The sequence below is a fragment of the Athene cunicularia genome (genome assembly GCF_003259725.1).
Source record: "Athene cunicularia isolate RWA chromosome 3 unlocalized genomic scaffold, athCun1 chr3_part1, whole genome shotgun sequence".
Taxonomy (NCBI): Eukaryota; Metazoa; Chordata; class Aves; order Strigiformes; family Strigidae; genus Athene; species Athene cunicularia.
The window spans coordinates 23,647,338-23,660,232 of NW_020799097.1; the positions used below are offsets into that span (position 1 = coordinate 23,647,338).

Consider the following 12,895-nt stretch of genomic DNA (forward strand, 5'->3'; position numbering starts at 1 on the left):
AAAACGTTTATCATCAGATGGCAAGATTTAGAATGACTAAATACACTAATATTATAATTTATCAAAGTAAATCACATTCATACCTGTTTATATAAAAACTAAACATGTTATTTTATTATCAACTAATTATTCCGTATCTTCCATATGTTCTTCAGGTATTTTTTTTCCCCAACATTTTTTGAGTGACATCGTTGCTTCTGGACATGATAGCCCCTATGCTTACCTCATATTTTTTTTGTAACTCTAACTGTTCTTTTTACTCTAGCATTGTATTGTATATGGAAAAATTGTTAATAATGTTCTATCATCTTCCTTTACACTTTTAGATGACTCTTTAAAGGATATTGTAAAACTTTATGTTTAATATGAGGAAAAATATTTCATATTTGCCTATAGTTCAGTTTTATAATGAATAACCTTGTATTTTCTTTCAAAAGATTGTTAAAAGTTGAACTCATAACCCAATTTCCTTTGAATAAAAGTATCTTCATTAAATAGTTATTCCTTGTCTTCTTTTTTAAAATCTTAAAATTAACTACTTATTAATTTGTTATACATAGAAAAATATTTTGTAAAATTCTATATTTTTTAATTAAAAGTCACATGGAGCTACAGATCACATTCAATGTAAGGTCTTATGTTCCTAGATTAGGACTTGTAAAACATTTAAGTGCAAAACTGAAATCTGCAGTCCTTCCATTCATTTACTCTTTAATTCAGGAGGCACATAAAATGGTACCCTTAGGAAAAACAAGCACATAACTGGAGTACTTAAGCCCATGTTTTAGGCTGAATGAATTCTTTAAAATAAATACAGAAGTTAGCTCTAACAGTCAACAAAAAGAAATGGGTGGCCTTAATAGAATCTTTCAGAGCAAGATTAATAAAAGTAAAAGGAAAGTTACAGACTCGTTTACTTAAAAGATATGGGAGATGATGGTTCACATCTTTAATTTAAATATGCCAGTGGTAAAAGGGTCAGGAAAAAAAAATATTTATAAAAACAAAAACCCTCACTATGTGTTATAACCAACCATTTTCACAAAGATGTGATGCATTATCACATTGCATGTCTCTAAGTAAGCATTAGCTGTACTCTCATAAAGAAATAAATTTTCTCATGCCTCTCCATTCTTTCTCCTTTGGGAGATAAGGTTTTGTAAAGGATGCTTATATTACCTATTGCAGTGTGAACCAGTGGAGTTGCATAAGGTTCAGAAGGTGTTTCACAACACAATTTTAAGTATAGTTTTCTAAAAGAATACAATTATTTACTAATTATGTTAACTGCTTATGTTGCTATTTCTTTTTTTTTTTTTTTAATATTCTTCTCCTCAAAAGATAAAATAATAGTCCAAAGTAAGTTTTAAATTGTTTGCATGCATTCCTTCTCACTTTTATTGAAATATATATTTTTGCAAAATGTGTAAATTGTCTTGCAGCTGATGCACAAGTTTAAAAAAAAAACAAGAAAAAATGGAAGACATGGGAACAGCAGACACATCTTGATAGCCATTTAACAGCAAATGTACCCATTGATTGTACAGAAGTTACACATTCTCTCATATGCTAGGTATTTCCTAATGCCATTCAATACTGGAAACATTTTAGTGCTTTCACTTCTATACTATCATAAATGACAAATAGGATAAGTGACTGGCAGTAAAACTCTATTCTTTAGTTTGAAAATAACCCAAAACTTAATACTCTCATTTGTTCAAATATGTACTACTTTCTAGCTGAACTGCTGAAGTCAGGGGTCATGGGTTTTCTCATTCCAAGGCCAGATGTTCTGTCCAGACATTGTCTTTTCCCCTTGGCCAGTAAGGGTACATTTATGTCTTACTCCGGGAGCCTGTCAGACTTCTATAATGTTTACTCAATAATATGTTATAAAAATACAGTTTCAATTAAATTTAAAAAAGAGTTAATAATTCTTAGTTTAATAATTCCAATTATAATAATAAAATCAATATTTTAAAAATATGAAGATTGAGATTTCATAATTGTTTTTATGCTTTAACAAGTCTCAGATGGATAAAGATCTGTGTCTGTGAAAATCTTCATCAAGAAAACTCAGTTTAAACTTTATTTCTCCCTTATAAACCCTTTGCATTCCAAGAAATATGCAATACTTTCAACCCCCTCTATATATTTACTTTAATTGATTTCTGAGCAATTTATGATAATTCACATTAACTGTTATGGAACTAGAACTTAATTTTTATGGATTATGGTGACACTGGTTTTAAATGACAACGTAAGGAAATAATATGAGTTTCCCTTCTCAAGTGCATGTACAAAGCACACATTCATGCTGCAGAGCAATATAGTTAAGCTTTCGTTGAATGCATAGCTCAGAAATAATAAGAAAATTTATTTGAAATTATTATTTGCTAAACTAAAATCCTCATTTGGGAAGCATGGAATTGCAGTGCTGAAGCAAACCTTAAGTCCATCTAGCATAGTTTTTGTTTCTGACAATATTCAGTTTCCCATGTCTAATAAGAATGCACAGAAAAATCTAGAGTAGAAAACATTGTGCTAACCTGTCCTACTGGAAAATGACTTTCTATCCCTTAGCAGTCTGTCCTGAAGCAGAATGACAGGCCCTTCTTTCATTTTTTTTCATGTCAAATACCTGTAACTCAGTTAAATATTTAATTCATCACAGCTTTTTCTGGTTTGACTAAGCTAAAAGCTATTGGGTGTTTTGCATAGAAGAACTTTTGTCTCATCTTTCCAGATTAGTGTCAAAGTCACTGAACATATATTCTCCAGTGAAAACCTATAGCATCATTAATATGTTAGGATGGAAACCTTTTATTTCAGTCTGTTGTATATCTTCTTAGCTGGTTCATTATCTATGACACCACTTCAATTCTACACAACGACTACGTAGTTTTGTCATAACATCCTATACAAGAGTTTGTCAAAGCCTCTATGGGTCTAAAGGAATGTCAAAAATTTTGCTTCTGTGCTTGTAGCTTTTAGATCAAAGTCCAAGTAAAAACTTTATGATGGAAAATTTTATATGTTGCATTGTACAATGTCCTGGTTACCCTCAGATCAGAAAAAAAGAAGGAAAAAAAAGTAAATTGGTGCTTCTGGCAGTATCCTGAGTTCTTATAACCAATACAACTGACAAATATTAGTAGGAAAAATAAATCACTACTGAGGAACATGATTCATAAAATATTTATGATTTATAAAAGCACATACTATTATGATTTTAGCTGCTTGCATTATAGATTAGGATAAAGTTGCAGATCTTCAGCTAAAGCTGCATTACTTACACACACACAAACAAGTAAGCAAGAATCAGAAAGTATTCTGAGTTCTGAAGAAAAAATACTACCAGAAGTTACCTTCACATCTGGGGAAATGGTAGTTCCAATTTCTGTTGATTCCATGTTGGCAGGTGAGAACTGGCTGACCCCTCAAAACGTATCCAGGATAGCATTCAAATGATACTGACTGCCCTACACTGTAATCTGAATTGACTATATATCCATTCAGAAAAGGAGGAGGATCAGGGCAGTTCTGTAACTCATAAGCTGGAAGAGAACAGAAATACTTTTTATTGCTTAGCTCTCAACACAAAAAGTAAACATCAATATAAATTCTGCAATGGTAAATATAAATTCTGCAATAGTAATAGGTAAACTCTGGAATGCCAAAATCCAGTAATAGAGTAATTAACACATAGCGAGAAATAAATCATCCATTGGGACAATCCAGATCTTGACAAAGGAATTAAAAAAAATATTTCTAGAGAGAAAGCATAGGAAAGATCAAAATCAGGAATAAAAGGAAATATAGAGAGGAAGGTCAGAGAAACATTGGGCGCAAGGCATGAAGATGGAATATTGTGTTTCAATAGTTCATGTCAAAGCTTCAGATTAGGAAAATATATAAATTATGTGGATATTTTAAAATAATTTTTTAGGTTCAGACCTAGTGCCTAAAATCTGAGAATATATAATGTTATATACATAGGATAATATTCTATAAATATATAATATTTATAATAGGATAACGTTTTTTAACCAAGATACATAGAATTATTTAATAAATAAAATGGATATACTTAGCACGTCACTGACACAACTTTATGAGTACATCAAACATTTTCATAAAATTTATTTATACTGTTTTAATTTAAGATGTTAAGTCTGAAATAAAACCAATCTTTCTCTGAATGCAGAAGCATTGAATCCAAATGCTGCACACATTAATACTAATAATTCAATTGACCAAAATAAACAGGTGGTCACTTTTCTGCTAAAATTCCCAAGATTTAAAATTGTTACAAATTTTTTCAAATATCTTTTTCCTATCCGAATAACAGGAAAAGATGTAATCAATTCCAAGTAAGAAACAGTAAAATTATTTAGGAAAAGAAACTTGTCCATGATGCCTGAAATTAAATGTATTTATCAGAAACACATATCTATCGAATGACCATGTTCACAGTATAATTTCCAAAATTTGAAAATACTTTTTTTTTTATTTATATACAAGTATATTTATAAAATTAACAGTGGCATAAGAACTTCAGACAACTTTTCTTCTGATAATATTCATGTAATACTCTATGTGTTATCTACTAGGAATGGATGCAACTGCAGCACAACAGAAAATGGAGTTTTTCAGCTCTGTGAGCACTATGTAGAAAAAACAAACATTTCAGATCGAGGATAAGCATATGTATTGCTATGATGGCTTATATTTATTTGAGTGGAAATAATACAGTTTGTTTATTACTTGCATCAACTGTACAATGACTTCAACAATAAATCAGCACACAACTAATCACAGAAATTGTTTAAATGTGTTTTCACATTTAAACAATATAGTGAGTATTCTACTAAGTTAGAACAGAGTCGTTCATTCATTAATATTTTATGAAATACAAGATTTTCAAAATCCACTGGATTTTTTAATATATATTAAACTATGCAAAAAACAAATAAAAATCCTCTAACCAAAAAAGCTATAAAGTCACAGAGCATCAGAAAGATCTAGAAAAGTGACAGAAGGCTACTAAGAAAAAGTTCCTTCTAGATATATATCTCCATACAAATAATTGTATTAATGATTCATCATATTTAATGTCAGGTTTTAGGTTTTATGTTTTCAAAGATCTCAAAATATTATTCAATTAAATGTATAAATTCATATAAATTAGTGTGATAAAAATTCAGAGGGATGTTTTATTTATAGCATTTACTAAGATATGAATAGAATTTAAAACTACATGTTTTCATATTGAAGATATATTTATTTTCTTATAATATTTGAATGATAAATAGTTCCACATGAAGCAAAAAATAGTTTTATTAAAAAGTTATGTAGAATAATTCACAAACAACTTCACATAGATAAGATAACAAATAAAAGCTATTTAAGAAACAATTATTGAGAAGATGAATGCCCTGCTTTCTCTGACCATTCTATTTACAGCTATGAAACACTTCTGTCAGAAGATAGGAAAGTCCAAATAAGAACAGTAATAGCAGTGTGCTTTATATTAACATGTGCTTTTAAGTCCAAGCTCTAAAAATACAGTAAGAGAGATGAAGAACATATTCTTGAACAAAGTATTTTCTTATTTTTTCAATGCTAAACATTAAAATATGGACACATTCATCCTAGAAATATATACTTATCAGATTATTTAAACAAGCCATTGCAGCAAGATTAAGCTAAACATATAATTTAGGTGTGCTTAAGTGCTTACTTAAAGCAATTTTGTACTTAATTGCTTCACTGAAGTACAGCTACTGTCATGAGTTTTTTTAAGCATTGCTGATTGCAGTCATGCTATGAAATAAATAGATTTATTTTAAGAAAGCCTCCGCTTTTTCCTAATTGATTAAGGAATCCAGAATCCAGTGTTCGTAACATTACAAAGATGGAAGAGATGTGGGAGTGCCAGAAATATTCTGAAATCCTCTAATAAGTGAGAACTCCCTTCCCAAAAATAACAAAAAATTAAGAGAAGAAAATGAAAACGTAACAATTGGAATTAATTGCTACTGGAAAGGAAATACAGAAGCTTTATTCTACCTTAATTATGGTTCATTAAAATTTTGTGCTAAATCTAGTAATGGCTCATTAATTTTTAATGCTATTATTACTCCTGCTATCATTATTCATACAGTACTACTACAGATAATTTCATTATTAACATCTTTATACAAAATAGAGTACAAGAAAGATTATTTAAGAGTTTAGCACATATTAAGACTAATAATTTATATAAAAATCTACTTAGCACATTATATCAGAAACATAGTAGAAGCTTATTTTGGAGGGTCAGAGAATCTCAGAGATTTATCAACAAATTGCAGCACTACATTGCCCAATATTTACAATGTTTTTGGAGAAATGCCAATAAGTATTAAAACTTTTAAACTTTGATTGTACAGCCTTTTCAGGAGATGAATACTCATGAAAAATATCCTTCTCTATTGGTTAATTTGTTGCAATACAGTATTCATAGGTTACATTTTAAACACACTTTATATGGTCTCAGATTAAGTTAGTCTTAAAAATTCATATCAGAAAAAAAATAATCTTGTTGATCTACATGAGAAGAAAACACAGGGACAGGTCAGGTGAAAGGAAATCCAAAAGTAGATCAACATCTCTTTGACTGCCTAATTTGCTCAACATCTCTTAAAGTCCCTTGGATTGTTAAAGGCAAAAATAAAGCCTACCTTTTAAAATTCTAGTTAGTGTTTATTCAGAGAGGCATATGCTTTTTTCTTATTGTAAGTAAGGTAAACAAACACAACCAGAAACTTTGGGGGTTTGTTCTAGTATTTGTTTTAATAAGAATAGAACCTGTGCCTAAAGCAGAATACCATAAATTTGAAGGTCAGTCAGCCAGGGGTGAAAGCACTTTCACATAAGCAGAGCACAGTTTTGGTTTGGTTTGGTTTGGTTTTAAAAAGGTATAAAATGTGAAGATACTCTCTGCTCGTGACTTCTGGTATAAATCCTATAGATGACTCATAAATTCTTGGAGTAACTATAAGTTAGGTGATCCATCTGACTATGATATCATGATTTAGAGGCCACTCAGAAAATATGCTTCATAGTTTTAATAAAAATATGAATTATATTCTTCTCTGTTCTTTTGATATATGCAACAACTATACCTGATTTAACAGAGCAATTCATTATTCAGTCATCACTTTCAAATATTACTCACAAATCCTGATGTCACATGTTACATAAGAAAGCTTTTTTTATGAGTGTCATGCCCAAAGACATGTTTGATAATGAGTTTTAAAAAATCATATACCGTTCACATGAGAAAAAAAATGTAGTGGGACCCTGAAATGAAGACCAAAGTAAAGTAAATCTGAGAAAGGTTTAATTCCAGTGTTGGCAGCAGTCAAATACTTGAATTTTAAAATTATCTCATATTGACTTTAGCCATTTCTTTGTGCAGTATATTTTCCACTGGTAAGAAAAGGATGTAAATCTCAGAAGAAATGTAATTGATCTTGTGCTACCTTGCTTTTATGATTCAGATGTATTTTCCTTCTTATATTAACATGGTGACTTATTGCCTCTGCAAGTGCCACATATATCTATAACACTCCAACACGAAATAACTTTACTGAAAAATTGTCTTAGCAGAGTTGAGCACACAAACAATCAAATTTTAGGAAAGAATAAAATTAAGAGTACTTTAATTTAGTCTTATTGTATATTCCTCCAGTATCATGCTGTGCATAACTACAGACTCAAGAATAAAATCCACTTCTCAGACTAGACTAGAATGGGTTGGGTTGGGTTGGAAGGGACCTTTAAATATCACCTAGTTCCAACCCCCCTGCCATGGGCACAGACATACTTCACTAGACCAGGTTGCTCCAAGTCCCATCCAGTCTGACCTTGAACACTTCCAGTAAGGGGGCATCCACAGCTTCTTGGACAGGCTGGAGCGATGGGCTGAGGCCAACTGGAGGAGTTTCAATAAGGCCAAATGCCGGGGGCTGCCCTTGGGCCACAACAACCCCCAGCAGCGCTACAGGCTTGGGGAGGAGTGGCTGGAGAGCTGCCAGTCAGAGAGGGACCTGAGGGTGCGGACTGACAGCCGGCTGAACAGGAGCCAGCAGTGTGCCCAGGTAGCCAAGAAGGCCAATGGCATCCTGGCTTGTGTCAGCAATAGCGTGGCCAGCAGGGATAGGGAAGGGATCTGACCCCTGTACTCGGCACTGCTGAGGCCGCCCCTCGATTCCTGTGTTCAGTTTTGGGCCCCTCACTACAAAAAGGACATTGAATGACTCGAGCATGTCCAGAGAAGGGCAACGGAGCTGGTGCAGGGTCTGGAGCACAGGTCGTACGGGGAGCGGCTGAGGGAACTGGGGGTGTTTAGTCTGGAGAAGAGGAGGCTGAGGGGAAACCTCATCGCCCTCTACAGCTCCCTGAAAGGAGGTTGCAGAGAGCTGGGGATGAGCCTCTTTAACCAAGTAATAAGCGATAGGACAAGAGGGAAGGGCCTCAAATTGTGCCAGGCAAGGTTTAGACTGGATATTAGGAAGCATTTATTTACAGAAGGGGTTGTTGGGTGTTGGAATGGGCTGCCCAGGGAGGTGGTGGAATCCCCATCCCTGGAGGTGTGTAAGAGTAGGTGTTAACAGAAGCGCTGAGGGATATGGTATAGTTGGAAATTGTCAGTGTTAGGTGAACGGTTGGACTAGATGATCTTCAAGGTCCTTTCCAACCTAGTTGATTCTGTGATTCTCTGGGCAACCTGTTCCAGTGTCTCACCACCTTCATCTTAAAATATTTCTTCCTTATGTTCAATCTAAATCTATCCTATTTTGGTTTAAAATGGTTGCCCCTCATCTTGTAATTAAAGACCTTGGTAAAAAGTCTCTCTCCATCTTTCTTACAAGACCATTTTAAGTATTGAAATGCCACAATAAGGTTTCCCTGGAACCTCCTCTTCTCGAGGCTGAACAACCCCAATTGTCTCAGTCTTTCTTCAAAGAGAGATATTCCAGCCCTCTGATCATTTTTGTAACCCTCTTCTTGACCTGCTCTAACAGATCCATGTGTTTCTTGTGATGGGAGCACCAGAACTGGATGCAATACTCCAGGGCTGGTGTCATGAGAGCAAGCAGGGGGGGAGATTCACCTCTCTCAACCTGCTGGTCACGCTTCTTTTTTATGGAAGCCCAAGATATGATTTGCTGCACCCCAGGACAGGACTAGCAATCTGGAAACTCAGTTTATTGCCTTAGGCACCAAAGAACATTAATTCTTCCAGATGCAATATCTCAGGATTAGAGTCACAGACCATGGTTTAATTTTGTCACAAGTTAGAAATTCTTTTGCCAGGAGGCCCCCCAAAAGATCTTATTTTATTTCCATTAGTGTTCTCCCCTTAGGACATATTCTGAAACAATTTTAGAAATATAGTAGTTTTTCAACAATCCAGTTTTCCTCGGTGGTTCCTGTGACTCAGAAGCTCCATCATAATTGTCTTTTTGCTAAATAAAGGTCATCAGACTTAACATGTTCAAAGCATGTTGTGTATATACATGAGTGTGCTTGTGGAAGAAAGGCAGTGCAATTATAACTTTTTTCTGTGTTTTCTGTAACATGTTGCTCTCCAAATACAAAAGGGTAAGATTCTTACCTTATATTAAGCTTTATGCTACACTGAAATTCAGAACAGACTGAAAATGCTCTTAGAGTTCTAGTAATAGGAACTAGGATTCCCCCAATAAAAATAACACAAAGAAAACTTTTTATCTGCTTTCCTTAAAAACCTCTAGTCCTAAAGGGAAAGCTATGCAGAAAAAAGATATTCCAGAAATATTAAAGGCTGAGGTAACTGTCATAACATAGCCAGGGATTAAAAACCTCAAATATGTCTTAAACATTACAGTAACTGTATTTTTCTGTGTACTAAATTCTGTTATGAATCTCTTAGAGGACAGAAAACCTATTTATTTCTTCTGATCCATCATATATTTTGAGTCATTCCAGCTATATGCAGAGAATCCCAAGCCTGTAATTAGCTAACGGCTTGCCAATCAAATTTCTATGACTGTTATTCTTCTCCTCAGACCTAGTGTGCATAGACTGTTTACATCTCAGAAACAGAGAGTCGACAGATACGAGCGTTTCAGAAGCTCAGGATTGCCAGTCAAATGCAATTTAGAAATGTTCTTCTACGTATTTCTAGTTTCTTCCTGTCTTTGTTGGTTTTCATAGGGGGCAAAACCACAGTGGTGATAACAAAGAGACACCCTTTCTCAGTGCTTCTGCTTTTTTAATTAAACAGTACAATAATTATTTCAACAACAGAAAAAGCGTAATTAAACTTTAAGATGTTATTTTAAACATCAGGCACTTTTAAAGTCCTCTCATTCCCTTACAAACAAATAAAAATGATATCTAATAAAGTTTACCTTAACTGCTTCAGACGATAGTTTGAGTAATCAGTATGAACTTCCTTCTTGCCACAAGTGAAACAAGAGGTTTCACAACACAACAAATTCTGTAACTCAGTGTTGAACAGAATGGAATACCCACCGTTACTTGTGTAGTGCAATTGCAAAGATGAAGTGATAACAAAACATGGAAACATCAGAGCATAAAACAAGGATCTGACTGGTGATGGTACTCAGAGCTGTAACTTCCCTAGGGTTCTGCTAAAGAGACAAAGCTTTTTATTGCATTCAGAAATACAGAGTACCTAAGTGATTTAGATTATCTATTCAAATCCTGTGCTATGAGAATTCACAGGCTGGTGCTTAAGAGCAGCACTAGCTCCTTTCAAGCACGTGAAGCAAATATTTTACTGCTCTCAGTATGCATACACTTTTATTCCTCCAAAATAATGTGCTCAGAGTACTATCCCAGGCTATACTAAGCTTCAGTCTCGTAAGTAATTTTTGTCTTCAGAAATTCAGTAGAAAAACTTAGAAATAGCATTATTGACTCTATTATTCACTATACAATATTCATATTCTTTGCTTTCCCCTGAGATGAGGGGTTATCAAAAAGACTTACCATTCATAAAATGCTAAGATATCTAGAAAACTTAATTTTTTATGATATGGAAGTTTGCTTGAATAAGCATTAACAACCTCACTTTATTTTTATATTGTTATCTTTATAATAAGGCATATATCTTGCAAAAAAAAAAACTGCTACCTTAATGCCATTACTTGTGTTCTAGTTAGCAGAAATGACGCTTTCTTTCACTTATGAAAAAGCAGTCCTTGAATTGAACCAAGTTTAGTACCATTTATTGAAAGCAAAAATTTAATCTTAAATCCATTTTAATGTAAACAAGTACATTTTAAAAAATCAGATGAGGATTAAGCTATGCAGTCTTATGGGCAGTTTCTAATATGCAACACATCCATTAGGACACTAGAATGGGTTTCGTGAATGTGACTACAACTATGGACTCTTTGCTCACTCATTTATTTTTAAGGGTATATCAAATTCATTATTAGAAAACTGGTGCTTTTTTAATTTATAGACCTTTTTTTTTCCCAATTATAGTATATTAGGACATCCTAAAATGGGATCAATTAGAAGCAGTCTGAAAAAAAAGTCTATTCAATGTATCAAAGTGTCAGGTCCTCAGATCCATCTGCTTTGCTTTACAAATTAATTTCTACAAAAATGGCAAAAGTGGACAAGAGGAAGAGTACTGAGAAAACTCAATCTTTTTAATAATCTGTATAAATTTGTTCTAATTCTTTGCAGAATTTAGTGTGTGTGCACTACATCTACTTACAATGTTATATAACTATTTGTTCCTTTTAATTTAAAATGCCTATTTTAGATGAACTTAGAGATTAAATACTTTTGAAATATGCTTCTTGGAAATCCTAAATTCTTACTGATAGGCTTCAAGACTATTTTGTTGGGTATGGCAACTGTTAGGTTTACTGGTCAGGGGGATGGCTGAATTCACTACATTGCTTTGTCAGCGGCTGAACAAAGAAAATCTTTTTTTTTTTTTTTTTTTTTTTATCTACATATCTATATGGTTTCTGTTTACCTACATCTGGGCACTACATTCTAATAATCAGATACAATGATGATTAAGCCTTTTCTGGATTACTTTACCTTATTTGCAGCATCTCCAAGACCTTGAAACACAATAAATAAGTTTTCTCTCAGAGTAAAATATCATAGACTTTATGCCATTTATACACCTGACAATGCAAGTTCTCAAAGAACTGAGATATGCTCTAGGCTTACCTTGGCCTGAGCTGGTTTTAGCTCATTTTAACAATTTCTAGCAGCCAAACGATTATTACCTGAGATGTTATAGGTTACACTCTCTAAATACCACGTATGCTAAAGGCCTGACAAGCCCTGGCAGTCACTGCTTAATAAACAATAGTCCTCTATGGTAATTGAAGCTGGGGAAAGCAACTTTCAAAGTCTGTCTGGGAAGCAGTAAGAAAGAAGCAGACTGTGGTAAGAAAAATGTGTAAAAAATAATCCAAACAGAACCCAAGACTAAAGAGTAAGAAATCCCTATCATGAACATCGTATGTTTCTGAGCAAAGAGCCTGGGATGCTGATGACTGTTCTCTCTGGTTCTACATGGAGAAGACAGAAGCTGTCAATGTTAGGCTCCATAAGAGCACTGGGAGGGTGAACATAATACTAAAGAAATGGGGTAGATAGGAGGAAGGTTTTGTGTAAAGATTTAAACTGCATTGTTTGTGGTTTTTTTCTGTGTTAATTGACTTGGACAACCTAACTGTGCAAGCATTAATTGGACCAAAAATACTTAACTTTCTATATAGGTTATGCTTCATTTTGCCCATAAGAAGATTCTGAATGTGACACCCACGCCAGCCTCTCATATTTTATCTCCCTCTCACAT

The 12,895-nt window shown here is 33.6% G+C and overlaps 1 protein-coding gene across 1 annotated transcript in view; it reads right to left on the reverse strand.

Annotated features, from left to right (window-relative positions):
- The window catches only part of CSMD1 (CUB and Sushi multiple domains 1), a 1,016,265-nt gene that overhangs the window by 139,155 nt on the left and 864,215 nt on the right, over positions 1–12,895 (reverse strand). Inside the window, exon 43 of the mRNA XM_026844050.1 lies at positions 3,369–3,557. Within this exon, the coding sequence (XP_026699851.1) occupies positions 3,369–3,557 (189 nt within the window). The remainder of the gene's footprint in view (positions 1–3,368; positions 3,558–12,895) is intronic.